This window comes from Rhinolophus ferrumequinum, chromosome 17 (assembly GCF_004115265.2).
Source record: "Rhinolophus ferrumequinum isolate MPI-CBG mRhiFer1 chromosome 17, mRhiFer1_v1.p, whole genome shotgun sequence".
In the NCBI taxonomy this organism is placed as follows: domain Eukaryota; kingdom Metazoa; phylum Chordata; class Mammalia; order Chiroptera; family Rhinolophidae; genus Rhinolophus; species Rhinolophus ferrumequinum.
In genome coordinates this window covers 57,629,997-57,655,151 of record NC_046300.1, presented here as the reverse complement: position 1 = coordinate 57,655,151, position 25,155 = coordinate 57,629,997, and the positions used below count along the sequence as shown (strand labels likewise).

The 25,155-nt window shown below is 39.4% G+C and overlaps 1 protein-coding gene across 3 annotated transcripts in view; it reads right to left on the bottom strand.

Annotated features, from left to right (window-relative positions):
* SYNPR (synaptoporin) overlaps positions 1 to 25,155 on the bottom strand; it is a 296,080-nt gene that overhangs the window by 27,074 nt on the left and 243,851 nt on the right. For all 3 annotated transcript variants that reach the window (XM_033131550.1, XM_033131551.1, XM_033131552.1), the window contains one exon: positions 22,197 to 22,395. In XM_033131550.1, coding sequence (XP_032987441.1) covers positions 22,197 to 22,395 — 199 coding nt within the window. The remainder of the gene's footprint in view (positions 1 to 22,196; positions 22,396 to 25,155) is intronic.

Genomic DNA, 25,155 nt, shown 5'->3' with positions numbered 1-25,155 from the left:
TTCTGAGTCACACTTTTAGTTGCCTCAGGACACTTAATTCCATACATTTTGGCAAAGAAATGCAATCTTTCCTACAGAAACTGTTGTGTTTGCAAAATCACCTGCATTTTATCAATACGCATATATTTTCCTCAAGACGAGGCAAACTTTCTTAAAAACGTGAGTTCTGTTCTAAGAGGTTTTGATGAACTCTGCTTATGAAAAAACAGTAATAAAACAGAGAGCTTTCTTTTTCTAATATTCACTCACTAAGTTCTTTGTTTCTAAATACAAAATGGATGTGAGGACTAATTTCACCTCAGCCGTTAGAGCTCCTAGCTCAACTGGGTCATATAATAGCTATTTATAAGAATGAATGGGAAGGATTTTCAAATGAACATTCATAATTCATTTTTAATAATTTTAAAATGGAACAGTCCTCCACCTCACCCCACCCTTCCTCCTCCATGCTTGACCTTCAAAACTAAGGAGAAATACCCGAGTGTTCTTCCTTAAAAAAATGACAGATAACAAGTTTTTTGTTTGTTTTTGTAACTAGATATAAGGAACCAACCTCAAGAGGGATTAGAAATCACTTACATACTTCAAGTGAGAACTAGAACAATTAGTTAGATCATTTAACATAAGAAAAAGCAACAAAAGCAACAAAAAGTCAGTAAACATTATTAATCATACATACATCCCTTTCCACCAGGTTTCAAGTGTACTTCTAGACACTGGGAATATATTAGTAGACAAAAGTGGACAGAAATCCCTGCCCCTGTAGAATGTGCTTTCTGGAGGAGGAGATAAGGCTGAACAAGGTAAATAAGTGAAGTGTGTAGTGGATCAGATAGTGGTAAGTATTATAGAGGAAAAATAATGCAGGGAAAAGGACAGGAACTGATATAATGGGGAAGTGGATGCTGAAATTCTAGTTTGGGTGGCCAGGGACACCTTATTAAGAAGGTACGTTTTGAGTAAAGACCTGAAGGAAATAAGGGAACCAGACATGTGGATATCTGGGTAGAGGCTTCCAGGCAGATGGAAGACTGGAACAAGAGCTCTGAGATGGGAGAGAGCCTGGTGGGTTCATCAATCTGGAAGAATGAAGGCTTTAATTAATTTTCTTTTAATGACTTGAATGGTGGTTCTTTACCTTTTCGGGGTAAGAGGCCCTTTATAGGACGGGATAACAAATACACTGCTCCAGGGAAGCTGGATCTGGGGGGAGGATAAGGAGAGGAGTAGGAGATGATGGCCACACTTTCAATAAGGGCTGACAGTACCCTGGATTCAGGAAGTGGCAATCAGATCAAGGAAGAGATAATATGGAGATGGATTTGATGGAGTTTAGTGAGGAATTTGACTTAGAAGTGGAGAGAAGATGTCATAGAAAACACCCAGGTGTTTTGCTGGGAAGATGGTGTAATAGTTCCATCTGTTGGAGACCCAACTCTGAGAATCTGTAATTCCAAGATGCCTAAGAGCAGCTGTCTCTACCAGCTCAGCCTGCTGGGTTGGTGGACCTGCCCCACTGAACTCAGGAAGTTCTTGGGCGGTTACTTCATCAAGATACAGTTCCGGGTGCTATTTACCCCATTAAAATCACACACATGAAAAGAAGCACCACGGTATTTCTAAATCTTCTCTTTGGCTAGGGATGGTTAAAGGAAACTTCTCATCCATTCATTTCAAAACCTTTTAGATGGAAGACCTTCTGATGGTCTGTACTAGTCACCTCAATCCCTCAGGGTTCTCTTTGAGAGCCTTTTTCCTGTTTATCCCTAATACATGGGTGTTTTATAAAGGCATAACTTCTATGTTCACTCTTCCTCTGTCTCCACATTCTCATCCACTCTCATGACCTCATCTAAATTTCAGAGCCACACATCATGTCTTTGCTACTTTGCCCACATGGATGTCCTATACTCCTCTAGTTTGTTTAGAAAGGAACTCCTTGTCTCTCTCTCTCTAAACCTACTCCTCCACCTGCAGGGATCAGCTTGGCTGAAACAAAACCTCATGTTACACTTGGGAACTTCTTAAACTCCTCCTCCCGCCGCCACCCTTGTTCTTTCCTATGGGATGCGTCAGGTGGCAGTGCCCAGCCCAGGCTCTGGGTCACACAGATCTGGTTTCACTTGTTGCTAAGTCGTTCACCAGCCATGCTACTGACCTTGGGCCTCACTTGAAATGGGTATAAAAGTACTTCGCTCGCAGGATTTTGTGGGCTCTACATGAGACAATGTGTGCGAAGCATTTGGTTGCATGCCTGACACATAGAATTAGCGTGTGGAAGAGTTGGTGTTATGAGTCAAGTCTTATTACTCTCTCATTTAGACTATTGCAAAGGTCGCCGAATCAGACCTCCCGTGCTATCACCAGCCAATTATTTGTTAACATAAACTTTTTAAAACACAGATTCACTAATACTCATCTTCAGTTGAAAACTTCCAGTGAAATAAATAAGTGTCTTATCATTCATCCTGCCTTGGAAATTTTTTTTCTTTTTCTTTTTTTTTTTTTTTTTTAGGGGAGGGAAGTGTCAGTGGTCTTTTGTGGAATAGAAATCTATGCTCCACAATTAGGCTCCTCCCACCTTTAGTGGCCTCATCTCCTAAGTCCCACCTTTAAATTACACTCACCCTCACACACATTCACACCCTCACACACTCACATCTACCCTCACTCACACATATACACACTCATACATACACTCTCTCTGCCCTCTTCCATCTGGTCCCTGCCTCCACTTTTTCTTTCCTTTTGGGAGTAACTTCCCGCTGTATTTGCCCATGGAAACCCAACCTTTGTTCTTACATTTGACCTTTTGTTCCTCAAAAAAAGAAGAAAAAAAATCTCAATTTCGCTGGTTGGAATAAATTTCTTGTTCTTTCTTTCTTTCTTTCTATACAACTATTTGCTTTTCCCTCCTTCTGGCCCTAGGCACAATGAATCAAATAGCTCTAAATCTAGGGCTCTCTATAATTCCACTTTCTCTATTCCTCAGAGCCTAGCATAGTATTTGCATATAATGGTTTCTCAATAACTGTTTGTTTGTTGAATTCAATTAGGAAGATTTCCATCTCTAAGATTTAAATGCAAACACGCCAACAGCACTAAAGCATTGCATTTACCCAGCCACCTGCTGTGCCCTGGTTCAGTTTACCTTACAACTGAGTGTGAGAATCCTATTTGCATAGCCATCTGTTTTACAAAGTGCCAATAGGCCCAGATTTACCAGCCTTTGCATAACCACACCCGTGAGCCTTTTCAGTGGCATTTGCCACCTGACAGTTTAGACCAGAGATTAAAAATGGGTTCAACCAGTTTAGGTGGCTAAAAATGGTGGTATTTAGGGGTACAGTGAACATCGAAATTGACTGTCAATGGTTCACAGGTTTCTGAGACCGACCTTTGTGCTGATCAATATGTTTATCAATGATTAGAAGAAGGTTTAAATGACATGTTTTCTATGTATGGAATACTGTGGTCCGGCCTGACAGACTGTGAAGCAGAATGATGGCAGTTTTAAGAAAATCAGACACTACTTCTTGAAACTTGGAAAGTCATTCCAACTGAGAATTCCCTTCCTAACTTCGGGTGAGGGAAGTGGCCAAGAATTTTCTAAAATTAGCACCACTTCCCTTATCTTTATACGAATCACCATCTGGTGTTTGTTTCATGTACTCCCAGAAAGCCAACTGGAGGAGAGTATATCAACTACAAGCAACATTTTATTCTGAAAGGTCCACTTGATATCAAACTCACATACCAAGTCGTGAAATCTCTAAATCTATAGAAGGGTGCTAGATGCCCTTGATCTTGGGTCAAGGAGGATCTTTTTAGCCCAGTCTAGGAAGAGATGGTATATTATAGCCTCACTTGGGGATTTCTCTGCTGCAGTAATGTGTCAGATGGGACTACAGAATAAAGGAAGTTATTTTATCCAATATTAAAGATAGTAACTTTATTGTCACTAGTATTTGGTCCTGATTAAACCGTGACACTTTGGATCATTAAGAAGTAGACATTTATTTTTATACTAACTGAGCTAAAGATGATAAACAATTGGGTTTTATTGAAATAGAGTTTAGTACAAAAGGAAAATAAAGTTAACTTGAAGCCTGAGTGTCTTTCTGTCAAAGTCTAGGCTTAGAAAAGTAGCAACATACTCACGAGCTCTACTTCACTCTTTAGCAAGTTTCTACATATCTTTTTGACCCCACAACAAAGAATGCTTGTTGCTAAATGAAGATAATTTTACCTACCCAGAAAACATGACGCCCAAACCTTTTGTTGTGTCTCTATGGGCTTGATGATTAAATTTCCTTTGAGAAAACTGACAGTCTGTTTGAATATTATTTCCTCTGTAAAGCTTCCCCCACAATCCAAGGTAGAGTTAACCTTGCTCTTGTGTCTGAAACCACAGCAATGCAGAAACCCCTCCTGTAGCCAGTGGAGCTGTGAGAAGCTTTTCTGGGAAAGATTAGTTTTATTTACAGTCTCTAACTGGTTCTTATGCAGGGAGGACCCCTGGGTGACTGAACAAAGCTAATGGGTATGGAAATGCAAATTGAGAGAGTGCTACATCTCTGTGATAAAAAAAGGGAAGCAGGGTGATCATGGAAGAAGGAAAACCTGGTGGCGGGGGAGGGGTCAAGAAGCAGAAGAAAAACTCGCTGGCCTCAGAGCACTTAGTAGAGCGTGGGCATGAAATGGAAGTCTGCAATGAAGAACAAACCTCTAACAAGGTTTCATTCATTTATTTTTATTTACTTTTTACATTGTGATATGCCATGTACATGTAAACATCTCCCGCTACCCAAAAAATTTTCCATATGTCTAAAAACCTCGCTGACGAGTGTAGTGTTGGATTCCATGAAGCCTTTACACCTGCTTCATGGTGGCTGTTTAGTAATGTGTGGGCTATAGCCAGGGTGTATGTACATGTGCCCTGATTCGTTTAGGATAGGCCTGTTGCAGGCTTTCACCCGCTGCCCTGCCTTGATTATTTGAAAGTGCTCACTTTCATTTTCAGTGTATCTATTTGGATAATAAATTATAAGGCCATGCAGAAATAGCCTCTTATGTTACTGTACTTTGAAGAGTAGACACACTTTTATCCCTGAATTGCCTGTTATCTATCTCTGCCCCCGAAATCACGGGCTCCCTGACAGGATGTTGTCTCAATTAATTCACTCAATACGAAGTACTGGGTTCTACATTATATGTGCTAGCTAGGTGCCAGGTTACAGTTAAAAATAAGCAATGGTTTCTGCACTCAAGGATCATTCAATACGGCGGGGCAGGCTGATATGTAACCAGATAATTACAAACCAGAGAAATAAGACTTACATCAGGGTTCCTCCACCCCGGCACTATTGACATTTTGGACTGGATAATTCCTTGTTGTGCTAGAGTGTCCTAGGCACCCTACAATGTTTAGTAGCATCCCAGGCCTCTACCACTAGATGCCAGTAGTACCCTCTCCAGTAGTGCCAACCAAAAATGTCTTCACACATTGCCAGATTTCACACCCAACCCTAGCACTCTCCCCCTGCCCCCTGCCATTGAGAACCACTAGTCCTAGATGAGGCTAGACACAAAGCATCATGGGAGGAGCCCTCATCCAGATTTGGGAAGAATCTTGTTAACTCTTCATCTCAACTCTTAGTTGATCCTTAGTAAGTGTTTGATGAGTGGATGGAATGCATAATACCATGCTACACTTTAGGATTCCTGGAACAAAGTCTAGTAAACTAGGGGGACGTTTAAGTATGAGGCTGGAGGCAGAATTTGGCCAATGAATTTCACTCAAAATCATTGGCCCCAACATAGTTCCCAGAAACACCCTATGCAGCCCCAAAGGGATTTGCCCCCAAAATGTCACAGTGTAGATTTTCAAGCAGTTATTTTCCTGTTAATAAACCCTGATTGTCAAGCACTTTGGCAAATATCAGGTGCATTAAACACTGAATAGTTATTATAAAGCCACATAAATATTTTACATTTCATCATCCACAGCAGGCAAAGAAAAGAGCCCAGATTCTCAGAGGGAAAAAGAAAAATAGTCCTGACATTCAACTAACGGGTTCACTAACTGATGCACCCACCTGGGAGCTTGAAATCTAGAGTACCTTGGAAGTAAATGTTCTTGGCAAAATACAGTGAAATCTATCTCAGCTTTGGTGGAGGCATTCGGTCCCTAGGTCAGCTATTGTTTTGATGTAAATGAGGACAGGAGAATTCACAGCTCAACCCACAGGTTCCTTTCACACAGCCTCTGTCCTGGACCAGACTGACATGGAATAATGGGACGGCAAGGTGGCAAGATGAGCCTGATTTACTTGGCCTTTCTTCCTGGACTTGGACGTGCTGGGTGATAATGGAGCTTTCTGGAATAAGCTGTGTGACTTTGGGCAAGTGACAACTTCTCTGGGCTTCTATTGGTAAGATGGAGGATGGAGAGTGAAGCAAGTGATGATTTCAAAGCTGCTCACAGCATTCACTAGGATTTTATCTGCAATTTTATGTTCTTAAAGATTCACGGAATTGAGGGGTTCACAGCATTAATTTTTATTTTGGGAGTGGGGGAAATGGCATACAAAAGTCAGCCTTTCAACCGTCCTGGCATCCTTCCTAAAGTGTGATTAAACCGCACAGAGCACAGTGCTGAGGTTGGCAGCCTTGTAGAATAAATGGGCGTGAGCTAAATAATTCCCAGCTCTCCCTTCACCTGGCTGGTTTTGTGGTGACCATTATGGCAGCTCATCAACTGGAACATGGTCCAGCTGGCAGCCCCAGGCTTTGGATTACCAAATCGGAGCATTTTCTGAAACCCCTCCTTTTCCCAAGATAAGTATCCCCAGCAACTGCACAGAGACCCACTGATGTTATTTAGAAGTTGCAATTGATAATAAGATTATTCTTCCCGGATGGATTAGTTGTCTCCTAATTGCCAAACCATAATGTATTTGCTGACTCCTCAGAGGTTCATTTTATTTATAGCATTCTCAAAGCACACAAAAGCCAGAAGAATAGCTACTTCTTTGTCTTAATGTTTCTGGCAAGTCTTAAAAAAAAAAATTTTTTTTTTCACCCTCATTTAATTCCTTCAGGAAGTGCCTCATTCTCAAAACTTATTAAAAACGAGGAAGCAGTCCTGGGAGGCTCACGAAGGTCTAAGTTCATAAAGTGAATATGCATAAAGGCAGCAGAATATCAAGTTTTTATAATTATACCTTTTTTGAATACAGTTCCTGGAGTGAAATCAGCTTTGATTTGGGCTGATTTAATATAGCCTTTCTAATTTAAATCCATCCCTTCACGTCTACTTAGCCGTTCAATTTTGGATGGGGATAAATGGGTTCCTAGTTCCCACTTTCAAAACCCAATAGGGATTCTGTATTTCCAAATAAGAGTGATGAGATAACATTCAATTTCTGACCTTTTTCCCTAATTCAATAGCTTTGGGGGCAGGAAAGTATTTCTGTTTTGGAGAGATAAACTATTAAATGAGAGGGCACAAGAAGACGGAGAGACGCAGGCTTAGGTGAATATGCTTACCATCATGTCTACTCAAAGTCAGCAAGCATCAGTCTTGGTTGCAAGAACAATGCTTAAGACAGGAGAGGAGAGTTTGAATCATCTCACAGCAAAAGAGGTAGTTAAGAGGGCATACAAAAAAAAAGTATAAGATGAAGTGGAATTTTGATGAAAATGTAGGCCTGTTAGAGCAATTTGATTCAATAAATAGAACGGGGAAAGAATCAACTGGAAAAATTTGGAGTTGAATTACAGCCGAAAGTGCAACTTGTTTTGAGATCCCAGGACATGTGGTAGCATCAAATATGTGTATGATTAACTTAAACTGAAAGTCTGAATTCTAGTTAATAAGCCACATACACACAAATTGGAGCTTGAAGTTCATTCCTTTAATAAGCACTTACTGAATTTCTGCTCTGTCCTAGTTAGTGCTGGTTCTTCAGAAATAATAAAAACCCGTCCTACTTTCCAGAAGCTCACTTTCCAGCAAAGGAAACCGACACATATACATGTGGCATTGTCCTGGATCACCAGTATGGGAGGGGTCACCTGGTCCAGTGAGGAAAATATGTTTTCTTCCCAGAAAATTTTGTTTGTTTTAGAGAAAGAAGTTGACTTGCCTTCCACTCACCTCAGGAATCCATTCACATATAGTCTAAATTACCGTATAGCAACAAAAGTATGAAGTTTTGCCGAATTCGCTTTATTTTATTAGGCATAGTAGAAAAGAGGTTTCTCTTCTTTTATAAGCATTTGGAAATTATCTGAATTTTGAAAACAAAATATTACCAGTTCTCTACTTCTCTTTGAGGGAAATTCATATTTGAGTCTTGAAGAGGATGGTTCTTAGTCAAGAATAATTCTTTAGTTTTCTGATTACACATTTACCAAATGTATAACTTATCACAACCAGAACACAGATAAGCATCAGTAACCAGGGGAAGAAATGACACTTTAGAAATATATAAATTTGAATTTGCCTTGATGAAGCACAATTATAAATATGTCTTTTAAATGAAAGGTATGAATTAAGGTCAAATTTCACTTTGTCAGAGGAGCAGACTAAGGGATGATGTGTGGACTATAGTTTGATTCCATTTCCCTCTTCAAAATGATTAATCAGAACAAAGTGCATAAAAGATACGTTATGATCCTTTGGTTGCGCAGACTCCCCTTTACATTGTAGGCTGCATGCTGCTGGTAGTATGTGAGAAGAACTATGGTCCAGCATTTTGAAGCTCAGTGTCTTCTGAGATGAGGCATTGTCTCGACAGCAATGATGTTTATTGGGTTTTTGAAGTCTTATTTAAAGTATAGCAATGGATACCTCCAATATCTATAGACACAGATCTAGATAGTGCATATTTTGGGGAGCTGTTTCTATGTTTCTCTTCAAATATACATTTGCTATGTACAACTAGTGCCAGCCACAGTTCCTGACACACAGTGGGACCTCAACAAATATGTATTGAATGAATGCTGAATGCTATACAGATCCTATCCTTGATGACAAGCTTGGTCATTAACTTCACTTTTAATACTGATTTCCTGTCTAATATTGATGTTAGAAATAGTCCTTGTCCTTCAGGTATTTAACATTTAGTGGTGGAATCAGACAAAACCACATCTAACTAAAGTACAAGGCAGGAGTGCTTTTTCCGCAGATTGCCACACAGAGCTATGGAGTTTTGAGGGGAGAGAATTCCTGTATCTTCAGAAGTAAGGACATGGACGGTGAAGAAATACTTCACGGAACAGATAGCATTTGAGATGGGTCTTTGAGGATGAATCACATTTTGATAGGCTGAGATGGAGGAGGGCAGGAGGACCTTCCAGGTGTTAAGTGCTGAATAACTATGCAGAAATACGAGCGTGTGCAGCATGTTTAGGGAATGGTACGTTTGGCTAAAACATGGGATGTAGGGAATGGTTGGAGATGTCTCGGGAGAGTAGATGAAGGGTCATGGCTCAGGAAGGCCTTGAATGCTGGAGTGAGCAGTGAGTTGTTTTTTTTCTATAAGCCAGAGATGGCCAATGGTATAAATACAGCTGTATTTGGAGTGATGGTTGGAAGAATAGAAGACAGGAGGTAGGAGACCACTTCATCCAATCTCCATAAATATGACCGAATATGAATCAATTCTCTCCACAGCCCTTCACCCACCCTGTTCCCTATAACTTTGCCAATCCTTAAGCTATGAGGATTTAATGAAGCCCAGAATGGGGACCCAAGCCGTTGGATCTTCTAATAGGGCACATTAATCCCATGTAGTTTGGTCTTGGTTTTTTCAATCCTAAGTCAACAATTTACAGAACGAGTCAAAAAAAAAAAAAAAAGAAAGAAAGAAAAAGAAACAACTAAGGAAGGCTGTGGCATATAGCTTAATTGGTGTTTGAAAGGAGCCACGAGATTTATGCAGAAGCTCTTGGGAGGCGAACTGCAGCAGGCAGGGCTGGACGAAGACTCCTACCGATATTGCCGCTCCCTGACCATCTGCTGGTTTGCCACATACAGAACTGCAGCCATTGGAGACATTCAGGATGAAACACAGAAAGCATTCCATTATTTAAAAAATCATCACATGGAATTTCTGTATATTTGTTGTCTTCTTCTGCTTGCTTGTGGCTAGAGGAGCAGTTAATGGTCTTGAACTTCATTTACTGAGCCTCAGTGAGAAAGGATACTGCCAAATCTAGGGGTATGCAGAGCTCAGCCCCGGGGCTACACTTGCACTGCCATGCAAATGAATGCCTATCTTGGGGATTTTTCGCTGGCAATTAAAGCCTGAGCTTCTGAATACTTAAACGTGGCTTGACTGAATTTTTGATGTCCCCTTGGTATCTCAAGTTTCAAAGCAAATGTTTCAGTGGCAGCCGCCTTAAAATAAGTTTAAAAAAATTTTTTTTTCCCTTTGGGGAGAAAATTGTAGATTGTTTCTGGGAGATCTCTAATAGCCCAAGATTGCAGGGCCTAGAGTAGAATCAAAAGTTGGAATTTAAAATTTTCACTCAGCTCAGAATTAATCTGTTAGGGATATATTTTATATGGATCTAAAAATGGAAACTTCCACTTTAAAAATCAGGAAGACAATCAAGTTTTATCCTAAATAAATGATTTAAAATATGTGTCAAGATTGAAGCGCAAGGCTGATCATAGCATTGTTCATGAGAAAAATTCAAAGCCATGCAAAAGTCAAAGTCCAACAATAAGAGATTCATGAGATAGCTCACGTTATCTCACTATAATTGAAAATTATGCAGCCATTAAAAATGGAAACAACTAGAGTTAAATAATAATGAATATAAAAGTACTACCGGAGTTATTCTACCTTATTCTTTCTTGGTAATATGAATAAATAAATTGTTACTAAGCATCTACTATGTGTTTAGCACCTAACAATCATACTAGACATTTGTTATTTAATCTTAATAATTATCTCTTGATATATGAGTTCTTACAACTTTTTTATAGAGAGGGTAGAAATTATGTATAAAGGTCACTTCATTTGGCAAGTTACAGTGGTGCCTCGGTTTTCGAACATCTCTGTTGACGGACATTTCAGTTTACAAATGCCGTAAATTTTATGGATCTGTGGTATCATTGGATAGTAAAATTCATGCTAAGTTTGCAGTTTCAGGGGTTGATTTTAAAGGTCTGGAACAGATTAATCCATTTTGCATTACTTTCTATGGGGAAACCATGCCTTGGTTTTTGAACATTTCAGAACTCGAACGGTTTTCCAGAACGGATTATGTTCGAAAACCGAGGTACCACTGTATTACAAACCCCAATCCACCTAGCAAGCCCGAAGGGAAAGTTGGTAGTTCACATAACTGAAAAGCCTAGAGTGCCTAGCTTCAGGTATGGCCAAATCCAGGTGCTCTCTCTGTGTGTGTGTGTGTGTGTGTGTGTGTGTGTGTGTGTGTGTGTGTGTTTCGTTAAGTCTCTCTATGTCTCTCTCTATCTTTTTATTTCTTCTTCATATCGAGGCTCTGTTTATTTCTGCTCAACTTTATTCTTTACACAGAATCTTTCCACATCTTGGGCAATACATCCACCAACTAGACTCACATCTTTGTAGCCTAGCAATTCCAGAGGAAAAACTTCACTCCACAGATAAATCCCAGAGGAGACTTTAATTGCCTGACTTGAGTCAATCTTATGTACTGGGTAAAGCGCCGTGGACTCACAGTCCAGCGGTACTGTGTGAGTGAGAGAAGTCTGCGCATCCCACAGAAGGAAGCTGGTGGGCCAAAAAAGGTCTGCTCTTATATTATTTCTCCACCTATTCTTGTTTAAGACCTTCCCCAATTCAAAAAGCCCTCCTTTTCATCCAGCTAGTTTCCATTCTTTGTCAAATCTCATGGACTCTGTAAACTTTCTTTGACCCCTCAAGCAAATAACACATGCTCTTTCCTGTTGAATCCTACATAATGTTGCGATCACTGGTCCTAATAATACACTTCTGTTGTGCTTTTATATCCTGATATGTCTTTGTCTTGTCTTATTGACTTGACTATCAGCTCCAGCTTGGATATTCTTGGATGTTCATTTTTCTACTTCCAGGTAAGAATGAGGGGGGGATACAGCACCAGGGAGAAGAGCATGGCTCCGGAGGCTCACTTACTGTGTATCACTGCACGAGTTACTTCATCTCTGTAAATCTGATTCAACATCTGTAAAATGGGCATAGTCACTCCTGCCTTAATGGTGTTAGGAGAATTAAATAAAATAACTTCTACCTTAATATTTGTCCTGTGGAAAGTGCTCAAGAGTAAATGGCAGCTGAATAATATTTAAGCCCTCTTTTCCCTAGCCTCAACTACAAGTTTTCTCAGTTCTTTTTCCATTGTAACGTTTTCTTTTCTTCCTTCCTTCCTTCCTCTTTCTTTCCTTCCTTCTTTCTTTCTTTCTTTCTTTCTTTCTTTCTTTCTTTCTTTCTTTCTTTCTTCTTTCTTTCTTTCTTTCTTTCTTTCTTTCTTTCTTTCTTTCTTTCTTTCTTTCTTTCTTCTTTCTTTCTTTCTTTCTTTCTTTCTTTCTTTCTTTCTTTCTTTCTTTCTTCCTTTCCTTCTCTCTCTCTCTCTCTCTCTCTCTCTCTCTCTCTCTCTCTCTCTCTCTCTCTCTCTCTCTCTGTTTCTCTCTCTCTCTCTCTCCCTCTCTCTCTCTTTTAATTTCTAGGTTGTCAATATTTGCATGCTTTTCTGCCCATAGGTGTGGCTAGTCAATTTGCCAGTGGACCAGTAGTCTACAAATAAAACTCATGGCAATTCAGCTTAGCTGTTAATTTCAGGAGACAGTATATGGATCAATTCGATATTTCCTAGACATTTCAGAACGACATGGAGGTGGACTCAAAGTTGTAGGTCTCAGACAGGTATGTCCCTCAAAGGATCCAAGACAGTTTTAGAGTCACTTCCTCCATGTTACCAGGACAAATTTTCAAGCACTTTCTTGTCTGGCTCTGTGGCTTTGATTTGGGTCCTTCTAATAAGCAATGGAAGTGAAGGTGGCCAGCTGGGAGAAAGGGCTAAGAGGGCTGAAAAAAATCCAACCTCTGGACTCTGTGCCAATTATTTAAAAGTTTAATGGACCATGGTCTTAGAGCAAGACACTCTTAAGCCATTGAGAGTGCCAGTAAATCCAAAGCTGCATGTTTGAGTCTGCTTGGTCTGGAATCAAAAACGTAAACTTAGCAAACTGTAATCTATTTTTGCCACTGTGGGGGTGGAGTGGGGAAGATCTCACCACTTTCAAAAAAATGATAAAAGGAGGGTGAATGTCTGAACCCAGTTTCTCAGTTGGATGCCCCAAACAACCACATTTTCCAAGTTTCTCCCTGTTACACAACTGTGCTCTTCACATGCTCCTGCTATTTTCAGATGTGCTAGTTGATTAGGGTTTCAAATTCCTGTTTTCTGGAGCCTTATTAATTTAATGAAGCTGTGTTCTTTCCCCTCCTTCCCTCAAGTATAAGATCTGAGTGCCAGGATGGGGGTGGGAGAGCTGCAGGGAGGGAACTGAGTGATGGGGGACAGTGGAGACCTCATAGTAGGGCTCATCGCATTTTTATGTAATGACAGCCACTTTTATGCTGAATTTGGAGGTTCAAAGAATAAAAAAATAATAAAAGTGTGTTTAATGTTAACAGTACAACAAGAAGCCTTCCAAAGCATTTCTCAAGATGAGAAAGTCAATGGAGTTTGTACTTATCCACTTATTTTTCAGCCAATCAGCTCACTGAAATGAACAAACACCAGCTACATAAAAAGCACGATATGGACACAAAGGTGGATAATACTACCAGGCTGATGATAACAATGGCTCAAATTAATAAGCACCTGCGGTGTACATGGTGTTGTTTTAACTACTTTCGGTGTAATAACTCATTTAATCTGACCAACAACTTTTTAAGTTAGGAACCATTGTTATCTCTATTTCACAGGTGAAAGAAATGGAAGCACAGAGAGCCTCTGTAAGCTGTCCAAAGTCACACAGATGATACATGGTGGTACTGAGATTTGGGCCTAGGCAGTCTGGGTACAGAGCCTGAATTTTTAACCACTGGCCCCTACTGTCTCCCCCGGGACAGCTTTTGTCCCAAGAGTAATAGGAACAAAGGGGGTAGCTTGAGGCCAGGAGCCAGGTCTTCTTCTGTTGTGTGTCTTTGGTGCCTGGTGCAGAGCCTGGGTCCAGTGGGGCCTGAGCAGCCATGGTCATTACTCTTGAATCCAAAGAAGAGCTTTGTCTTAGGATCAAAAAGGAAGCACCACATGAACTTTTGTTTGACTGAAAGACAAAAATTGAAAACTAGTAATGTCTGAGGGTACTATAAGAAAAAACCAATATAAGAAAACAAAGTTTTTAATTGTAGATAGCTATTAACTGAATAAGGAAATATTGGTGCCCCCTTCCTTACCAACTTTATACCATTTTGGGAGTCTCGCTGAAATGACTTGTAGCCCTGAGTTTAAACTAGTTCCCTGAGTTGCTTGGAGACGTTCAAAGTGGCTCAAATTTCATAATTAGAGATAGAATTAGGAGCAATATTAAAGCTCTTGAAGTCTTCTGGAAAAATACAAGAGTTCTTTCAGGGGTAACATCTAAAATCGGTTTAAAAATTGGGGTTGGCACCATTTTCCTCTCTAGTATGTCAGCTAGATGAGAAAGCAGAGCTTTGGAGAAAAGGCTACAAAACAGTGGTTTAGGCTGTGTGTGTGTGTGTGTGTGTGTGCGGGTGTGGGTGTGTGTGTTGCGGACAGCTAAGAGAGGGAACAAAGAAGACAGGGAGCATGAGGGGAGCCAAGAGTCAGCTGTGAGGTTCATAGACCAAGAGAAATGAGCACAGTGAGGGGTAGAGAGTCCCCCATAAGTGAAAAAATTCAGTGAAAGATCCAGCAACGTCTGAGCTGAGCTCAGACAGACATGAACTGCCCCTGGGGCAAGTACTTGAAGCAAGTTTCTTAAACTTCTCCAGCCTCATTGTCTGCATCTCAAGAATGGGAATTAAAATATGAAACTAGAAGGTTAGCTTAAGGATTTGAAGGAAGACATACATGTAGAAAGCGCTTGTGCAGTGCCTGGAACACAGTAGGTACTCAGTAACTGCTGGTTGTTGCTGTGGTTCCTCATCCCCAGCACTGTTGACATTTCGGTCTGGATAATCCTTTGTTGTGGTGGGTTCTTGCTCCCTGGGGAAGGCTCAGCCACACCCCTGGCCTCTACCCACTATATGCCAGCAACATTTGCCCAGTTGTCACAATCAGAAGTGTCTCCAGACATTGCCAAATGTCGCCCTCACCAGTTGAGAACCACAGGTCTATTTCAGACAGGGAGCAGGGTTTCTTCTGGGTGTGCTGGGCCATGGAGTAGGCACATTTCACATTTACCGGTACTTTACATGAAAAAAGAACCATGCAGGAAAGACACATGTGGAGCTTTGCCAAGTTTCCGCTCGGCCCTCATTTTTCTAACTGAATGATGAGTTAGTTCTCTGGAGTGAGAGACAGTCTGACAGAAATGAATGAAGTTCAGAACAAAATGGTCTGCTAGCCTTCCGAAAGCACAGGCTCCAACATGGGATGAAAAGAGGTCTGGGATCCTGGAGAACCCCACGAATTCCATAAGCAGTTCATTGCCTTTATTAAGGCTATTGGACTACAGCTCTTCTCTCTGTTTAACTAGTTAATTGAGGAACCATAGTACCAAGTACAGTGGGAATTAACCCTAATTTAGATTGTAATTAAAAATCTGCTAATCATAAAGAAGCTGGAAAAGGGCTGAGGATATAAAATCTGATAAAAATGTGTAGATGGTGTGCTTGGAACACTTTAACTGGATGAATTTATTTGCCTTCATCTGTGCTGCCAATTCTGGAAAAATGTACTTGTTGATGCAAAATGTATAGTAGTTTGGACTAAGGGTTCATTTAAGGTTAGGTCTATACCCTTTTGTAATGTCAACTCTTCTTGTTTCAAAGAGTGAGAGATGGAACCACACACACACACACCACACCACACCACACCACACCACATCACATCACATCACATCACATCACATCACAAGTCAGAGTGTCAGATTCTGACAGGCGTGCCTATGACTAACAAGATATGTACTTTGGGGGCTTCAAATGATGTTTTTATTTTTAGCATCAGATGCATTGCACCTGGGGCAGAACTTGAAACACAGCCTTCTGCTCTCATCCTCTCACCAACTATCAGATGCCCTGGAATGTTAGTATTGTCTTTAGTGTTAGTGTTCCCACTGGAACCTGGGGAGGGGGTGCTCTGTCTTCTACAGGGCATGCTTCCTCCTCTAGGCTACCAAAACCCATCTGCATACTTCTCATAGGTCATTTGTAGGAGAGTCATAATTATTAAATAATTTTCCTCACCAGACTGGATGCTTTGAATTCACCCCATCTACACATCACTTGGCTTATGGAAGATACTTACTACCTATTAAAATGAAATACATTTAGATACGAAGTGAGACTGACATGATGATAGAAAGAAGAGAGAGAGGAGAAAGGGGAGGAAAGAGGAGAGAAGAGGAGAAGAGGGGAGGGGAGGGGAAGAGAGGGAGAGGGAAGGAGAGAGGAAAGAGATTCTTCGCCATTTACAAATAGCAAAATCTGATTTCCATCTCTGATTACAGCCAAGGAAAGATGGAGTTGATAGTTAGGAATTAGCATTTGATTCTTTGAGCATCTGTCTCTGTGCCTGTCTCCTGTTTTCCTCTCTTAGTGACGGTCTTAGACCATACTTGAAAATGAGGAGCTTTATTTTGGTTCAGGGAGTTAAAAATCCACCTTCCAGTCATATAACAGGGTGGGGTTCTGGGACCAAAAAGGTTAATTGGATGCTCAACTTAACAACTGTGATCATAAAAGTAGTCCTGAGTCAAGCTCTATCCTTGAGGGACCTCGGGCACAAGATGCCTGGGATGGAGGGGCTGAAGGAAAGTACAACTGTGAGGAGTGCAGTCAATTAAGGAAGGTGCCTGCGATTTCCCTTTATTGGTGCTGGGGCTAAGGTACTACTCCGTAGTGAGAAGGGGAATAATTAAAATTAATGACTTAATGGTGTTACAATTAAATTCCATTAATTTGTCTCTTGTGTGCCTTTCCCCATGCAAAGCCTTTTGCGGGCATCAACTCTTCTTTTCCTTTCAGCAGCCCTGTGAGGTGTACATTGCCATTGGCTTCATTCTATGGGTGAAGTAACGGGCTTCCAACTGTTAAATAATAGGTCATACAGGGAGATGAAAATCAGGACTCCAGAGTGGAGTCCCAGCCCCTCAGATCATTAGCCTCAGAGTTTGAGTTCTTGTTCTGCCGTTCACATCTCTGACCACAGGCAAGGTTTCTAATCTCCCAAGACCTCATTTCCTAACACCTGGTGCTCAGTAAAGAGGAGTTAAATTAAATCTGTAGAATGGGCCTGGTTCTAATTTCTCTCCTTCCCTAGGATTGTTTTGAGGTTGGATGAAAAATATGAAAAGATTTGGAATGCCCTGGGCATGAAACAAATGTGAGCCATGATACCGCTGCATGCCTGCAATGGGTACACATTTTTTGTCCCATAAAACACCTTCCATCAACCCGGTATCCTTTATGTGAAAAGCAGAGTTTAAATAACACAGCTCCTTTCTTTTCCACAGAATCTTAAGGTGGATATTGATTCTCCTTAACTCCTAGAATAGTTATGTTAAACCAAACCTATCCAGACGAGGATTCACCAAAATGTGGGATGGTGTTTGTTATATACTCATTCTCAGAGGATTCTGTGAGCTCTGTGAGGTATTTTTTAAAAACCTATTTTACATTCATATAAAAAAAGGTAAAGCTTCACAGTGTCACTATTTGACATGAGATCTGAAAACGGCTTAGAACGTTCCTTTCACAGAAATCTAGGCAGGAGATTGGCTTTAAAACTGTACTCTAAGGAACATGACAAAATGATATAACCAGATGTGACATTTCAATTCCACAATCATGCACCATTCAGGTGGTCTTTCTGCTTTCTGAGAACTGGTATTTATTCACCCGAACAAGAAGGCACTTACTGTAGCGATGCACGGAGGCTGGCTGATTCATTTGGCTTCATTTTCTCCCTATTGTGCCATTAAGCATCATTAACATTATTTTACTTCTAAAGGCATTCAGATTCTCATTTTTACTTAAAGGGATGCTTGTCAAATATATTCAGTAGGAAAAATATGTTTTAAAAACTAGTCATTGATAAGCTTGGCCCCAGTCTGTCTGAAATTGCTCACAACTGCTTGCAAATGTATAGTGATCAGTCCTCACCATGTCTAATTTATAATACACATTGACCGTGGTATTTTTAAAGCTGTTTTCTATCACTGACATCTTCCCCATGCGACAGAGATAAATGGCAGCACAAACGGAACCTTCCAGTGATTCTAGTATCATAGATTCTAGCATCGTCCATAACTCCAAGTGGATTTGGAAGGCAAATACAAAAACTCTCTGTGACGTCAAATACCAAGAAAAGTCTAGGGACTATAGGGAGGGCTTGGTTTCTCTATATCCAGAGTTAGACAATACAGGAGCTGCCCAGGTATGTAGACCACTTTGTCTTGCCCACCTCCATCCCTCTAACTTCAGAGCACATTGCCTATCTTCAGAGCACATTGCCTAGGATTTTGGACTGTCTTGCATGGTGGTTATGAATTTGGGCCCTGGATTTGGAGAAATCTGGGTTCAAACTCTTTACCCTCTGACAATTAGTGATGTATGTGACCTGGGACAGTGGGGTAACCTCTCCGTGACTCCCTTTCCTCATCCATAAATGTGAACAATAACGTAAGCTAGGGTTGTTGTGAGGATTAAAACAGATCAACACATAGTAGAAAATAATACCAGTTAATATTATTGTTGTTGTATCAATACCATTACATCTTCATCACTTTCCTACGCACAGATCTTATTTATGCATGATGTATAATGTCATGTCCTAGATGATTACAGAGTGAGATGAGAACTAATTTTTAAACTAGCTTAGGATACCCAACTTCTTTAAACTTCATGAGTTAGTTCAAATCAGCATATTATGGTAACTTTGTTGTTTCAGAGTAAGTTTATTTGACGTGGAGAATCCTGAATTAAAGAGAGAAGGGAAAAATGGGTGTTTTGTTAATAAAAAAGCAACAACTCCAAAAAAGAATAGATGGTAACAAGAAAAGAGATGCCCAAGTAATGATCAGTAACCGTCTTTCTGAATAAGTAAGATTGGTTTGAAACAAGTATAATCATTATTAACGTATGAACAAATACTTTTCTAGTTTTTCAAAGTTTTCTTAGGTATGAACCACTGTCGTGAGATCTTACACTGTGGATTTGCTTTAACCTGCGAACTCATAATTAAAGGTGGGTATAATAGCCCACCCTGCCTCCCCCAACCATGGCCTCGTCACAGCAGGGTTAGAATCGATAAGGTTTGCCATTTGCAGCTACAATGGCATCATGCTGATCCTCTACACTCATTCTGCCTCTGTGGCTCTTAGGACTCAGGCTCATTTTTAAATTAACTTTTATCTGCTAAGTAATGAGCACATCAGTTTTTTAATATCCCCGAAGTTTCATCTAGGAGGCTTTCCTTTTTTATTACTAGAATTATCCCCCCAACCCCTTTCTTTTTTCCATGATGTAATAAAACAAAACCTACCCAGTGTAGCACACAGTTCAGGATTTCGTTATATCCTGCTTGATGGAGAAGACTGTACACAGAGATGAAGCAGCTTGCCTTCACGAGATTATTTCATAGGAGTAGAATGTAGTTTTATATAACAAATAGATCTTTTCTCACTTTATGGGTAAACTAGCTGAGTCAACTTCTTCTCTCTGGAAGTCAGGGTATTTCCTCAACCTTTAGAATTCTGTGAGAGTATCCAGGAATGGATGCATGTACCCAGGAACGGATGCATGTTGGTTTTACATATATCTTTTACGGGTCCCTCTAGACAACACGGGAGGGATGAGCCCAAGTAAGATAGGTGACTCTGTTAAAGATATTTTAAAACCGTTTAGACTATTTATTAGCTCAAATTTGAGAGGGAAAAAAAAAAAAACTTGTCCAAGGTTTAAGTTCTGCTGCATCACTCTTGTTTTTCCAGGATAACATATTAAAGTGGTACAAATCTGATTTTTTTTCTGGTCCCTTCAAACTTGATTACAAAGTTCTACAAACAGGGATTTTTCCCAGTTACCCTTCAAAATGTGTTTATTTTCAGGTTCAAGTCTTTAAAATATATAGATTAAGTTAGAGATCTGTAGAAATATTTTACTCACACACTCCCTAAAAGAAATTTGAGAAACTTTGTTCCTCCTTATATAAAGTTGACATCTAATTTTGTTTTTATTACAAGTCTAAAATGTTGCAAAGAATATAATTTCTGGCATATTGTAAGTATTGATATTTTAAAAATACCCATTGTATCCATTTAAAATGAATCTAATGGAATAGTTACTTGATATTCTCTATCATCAATTAAAAAAATTAGTGAACAGTTCCTCTTTAAGAGTTGGAAATTTTACATGTTCCTCTGTTCTCTAGAACTCGTATTTCCATTAGACTTCCCTCACACAATTATAGCCAATATAATATTTTTTATATGGGAAGGCATTTTATCAATCACTCTATTATATTTCTTTGTCACAAAAATATGTATATAAACTTATATTACTTTTTATTTACCAGTGACCCTAATGTTTTAAGCACCAAAATTTTCTTTTGGGTTAGGTAATCATTACAAATATTTTGAATGCATTGTTGTCTGAAACAACATAAATGTGTTATAAATTTTCATAAATAATTTTAAATTTGAAAAGTTAAATTTTTATTAGAAATGTATGGGGATGTTTTTACTTCAATTAGTTTATATTTTGAGGAACAAATATTATTTATGTATAGAATGGGACATGATTCAGCATAAATTCTGTTTCCATTTTTCATTTTATAGATGTGTTGAGAATGCTTGCTCACATAAATGAGTAAATGAGAATGAATGGAATTTTATTACCGCAATGTCATTAATTTCTTTGAATTCCTTCTGAGTTATGTGCCTCAGATCACCTAGTGGTCTGTCATCAAGAATTATTTTTTAATAATCTATTAGCTGATGAGTAGATTAGAACTTTCATTTCTATTGAAAGAAAAAAATGGAAATCTCCTTATATGCAAAAGAGTACTTTACTCAGGCATTACAATCATTCATTTTTGTCAACACCAACACCAGTATTTCAAACGATCCTTTCTTTACTGTCTCAAAGGTTTTACATCCTAGAAACGTACTGTGTAGTAATATTTGGGGTAAAAAAAGAAGGATGCTTTTCTTTTATGTAATGAGAGTAGGTAATTAAGAGAGAAGACAGAAAGATATTTTTCAATGCTGGGCATTATCTGTAAGATAAAATTCAGACAAATGTACATGTAAAGGTTGAAATTTTTAAATTTTATTTCCTTAAAATTATCCATGACCATGTACCCCTCTGAGAATTCTGTACCTCTAAATGTGTGTGTGTGTCTGTTAGTACATGCTGGACTATATTCGTTTCAACATGAGTTCTTCAACCATTGTATAAGAAAGAAGCAAATAGGGGAGGATTGGTGGAGCAGAGAGACAGAGAAAGAGAGAGAGAGAGAGAGAGAGAGAGAGAGAGAGAGAGAGAGAGAGAGAGAGAGAGAGAGAGAGAGAGAGATTCAGAGATGAAGAACTCCATTTTTCATTTTCAAACTAAACAGTTCTATGCCCGGTCTATCATATATTAAGAGAATACACATTTCAAATAACCACAAGTCACACTGTCTAAATAATCAGTGAAAAAAATTGTTGACTAACTCCATCATGCTGGAATTATAAATAAATCTGCAGTAAACCTCATTCCTCTTTCCTTGATCTCATGATATTTCCAACCATTTATTTCACAGGAGTTTTTACCAAGTCTTGTGATGCTTTTCCAACACAGGGGCACAAAAGAATGACAGGCAATCATCTTTTTGTTTTAGATCTAAGAGATTTGGATGAAAAAGAATGCGATTTTCTGTAAAATACCTCTCCTGAGGGTTTGGGTAACTCCAAAGCCCTTTAAGCATTGGAAAAAGAAATTAGAGGGGGAAGAAAAAACAAAAAGCAAAGCACTTACAATGAGTGGACCCCTGTTGTTCTCCCGATACTTGTTCTGGAAGAAAATGTAAACGACAGTGGCAGCCAAAGAGTAGAGGAAGGCAAAGACGGCCACGGTGACAAAGAACTCTGCTGAAGACGAGAAGTCGCCAATCAGTGCCAGCTTCTCCCGCTCCTTTCCCTCGCAGGTAGGCACCTCGAATGTCACCTGGTGCAACCTAAAGTGCCAGATTTAAGGAGACACTCTTTAAAATATTCTGGAGAGAAAACGAGATGCCACATGTCTACATGTTCTAAAGCAAAGAGAGAAGTTATTCAGGAGTTTTATGGCATGCCTATGTGACAAGTCCATTAACGAAATTACAGATACTGTAACTGGACACGTGGAAGTAAATACTGCAGTGAAACACCATTCCCTTGGCTTTCACAATAGCTGTCCCTGAAGAGAGAGGGGCGGAGGGAAGGGAAGAGGCACTGGAAATGAGGATCAGTTAAACTCTGCAGTGGTTTCTCATCTTAACTTGGACTCAAAACCTAACTCCTAAACGTGACCCGCCAGGTCTTACGTTATGGTCCTGGCTTAGGGTCTTCTCATTGACTGTTCCCTTTCCCCAAATCACTCTGCACCCTGATATCTCCCTGGCTGGTTCTTGGCACTTGGGTGTGAGCTCCATATCATCTCCTGGGATAGGTTTTTCCTGTCCATTAATCTAAAATGGCTCCTTTCCCTTAGACATTGCGGGCACGTCACCCTGGTAAATGTCATTCACAGCACTCATCACCAGCCACACTATCCTGGTAACATGTTTAATGACTTGTTTTCTTCTGTCCCCTCCATGACCGTGGGGACCTTAATTTTCTTCTCTGTATTCCAAAGTCCAGACACTTGTTAGGCACTCACTAAATAAGACTTGGATAAGTTAATGAACATTCTGGAATCTGTAACATGACTGGTAGATGGAATTTGATTGAACTTTTAGGACTTCTATTTTAGAGAGTTAAGTTTTTCAGGACAGCATCCAGGCTCAATATATTAACAGAAAAAAATAAGATTCAGGGTGGGGAGGCAACAAATGACACCAAAGGAAGACATGTGACTATCCAGTAGGGTAGCTCAGGTGAGAACTGGGTGGTGAACAGCAATTCAGTACAGGATCCAAAATTCTGCTTCTTCAGAAATGACTAAATTATTCCTTGAGTTTCAGGGAGGCATGTGGAAATGGACATAAATGAGGCTTAGCAATATCAATAAAGAACCACTAGGAAAATTACCTATATGAGTAACGATGATAAAGCCATTGATGAACCTGATAAATTCCCAATTTATGCTTAGGAAGTATTTTTCTTACTAAGCAAAACTCGACTCCTTAAACAGATTTGTTGTATACATTCTCTTATAATTTAGAAATAATATAAGGATAAAATAATAATAATAATAGCAAATAGAAGGTTAGAACGATTAAGTAATTTGTTCTAAGCCACATGGCTAGTAAATTGGGCCTGAGATTTAAATTTGTGCCTTAATCTAGAGCTTGATTTTTTTAACTTCTGCATTAACATGTTTCTGTCAAACAATGAGATTATTAAGATGGATGAATGTTTTGTCAAAGTGGAGCCCATGGACTGCTAGCATCAGGATTATTAGGGGCCTTGTTAACATTATATATTCCAGGCCTTGTCCCAGACCTGCTGAATCTAAATCTCTAGAGGTGTAGCCTAGTTGAAAGCCAAAGCAGGAAAGTCCAGTCTCCTTGTGTTCCTTATTTCTCAGAAACCTATTCTTTTTTTATTTGTTGCTTGACTTAAGAGACAACTCCTTACACAGTCCACTTGATTTTGCTCGTGTTACTGAGCCTCCTCCTGTTTCTTATCAACCAGAAAGGTGTACAGCTTCAATAAAATTCAGGAAAATAGAAGCATTCATCATGGTTATATTGTGGAACTCCTTTTATGCCCTTGCAGAGATATTAAAATATTTCTCAATAATTTGGTCTGTGGGAAGGCTGAAGAATGAAATAGATTTAAAAAGTCATCATGTTAATTATTCTGATACAGGTGATTTTCAGATAAGGTACACTTTTTTTTCTCATTATTTTGTAATGTGATTCATTCAACAATTTTTAATAAGCAGCTCTGGAGTTTATACAACAATTAGATGCTGGGGATGGAGTGGAAAACAAAAATGTGATGGGATGGTCCCTGTCCATGTTGAACTTCAAGTTTAGAGGGAAAAGATAGATTTCCTGAGCGGAGCCCTACGCTAGTCTGGGGGTAGGATGGTCAAGGCAAAATTCCCTCTGGAAGTGATTTTTAAGTTGTAACTGGAAAAATGAATAGAAATTCTCCAGAACAAAAGTTGGGGGAAGAAAGCACAATAAAATGTGACCTCACATCCATTAGGATGGCTATAACCAAAAGGATTATAAGATTATAATAAGAAGCGTTAGTGAGATTAAATTGGAATAACAAAATAAGATTGGAATAATAAGTTTCAGTTGGAAAAATGGGAACTTTTAAATATTGCTGGTAGAAATTAAAATGGTGCAGCTATTTTGGAAAACAGTCTGGCAGTTTTTCAAATAGTTAAACACAGAGTTATCATACGATCCAGCAATGCCATTTCTAGAAACATACCCAAGAGAAATGATAACATTTGTCTGGACCAAAGCTTGCATGAAAATGTTACAGCAGCAGCACTATTCGTAATAGCCAAAAAGTGGAAAGAACCCAAACATCTGTCCACTGATGATGGATAATGAAATGTGGTGTATTCATCGGATAGAATATTATCAGTCAATAAGAAGGAATGAAGTACTGATCCATGCTACAACATGAATGAACCTTGAAAACCGTATGCTAGGTGAAAGAAGCCATACAAAAGACCACACTTTGTATGATTCCATGTATATGAAATGTGCATAATAGGCCAATTTATGAAGACAAATGTAGGTTGGGGTTGGGTCTAGGGAGGATGGGAG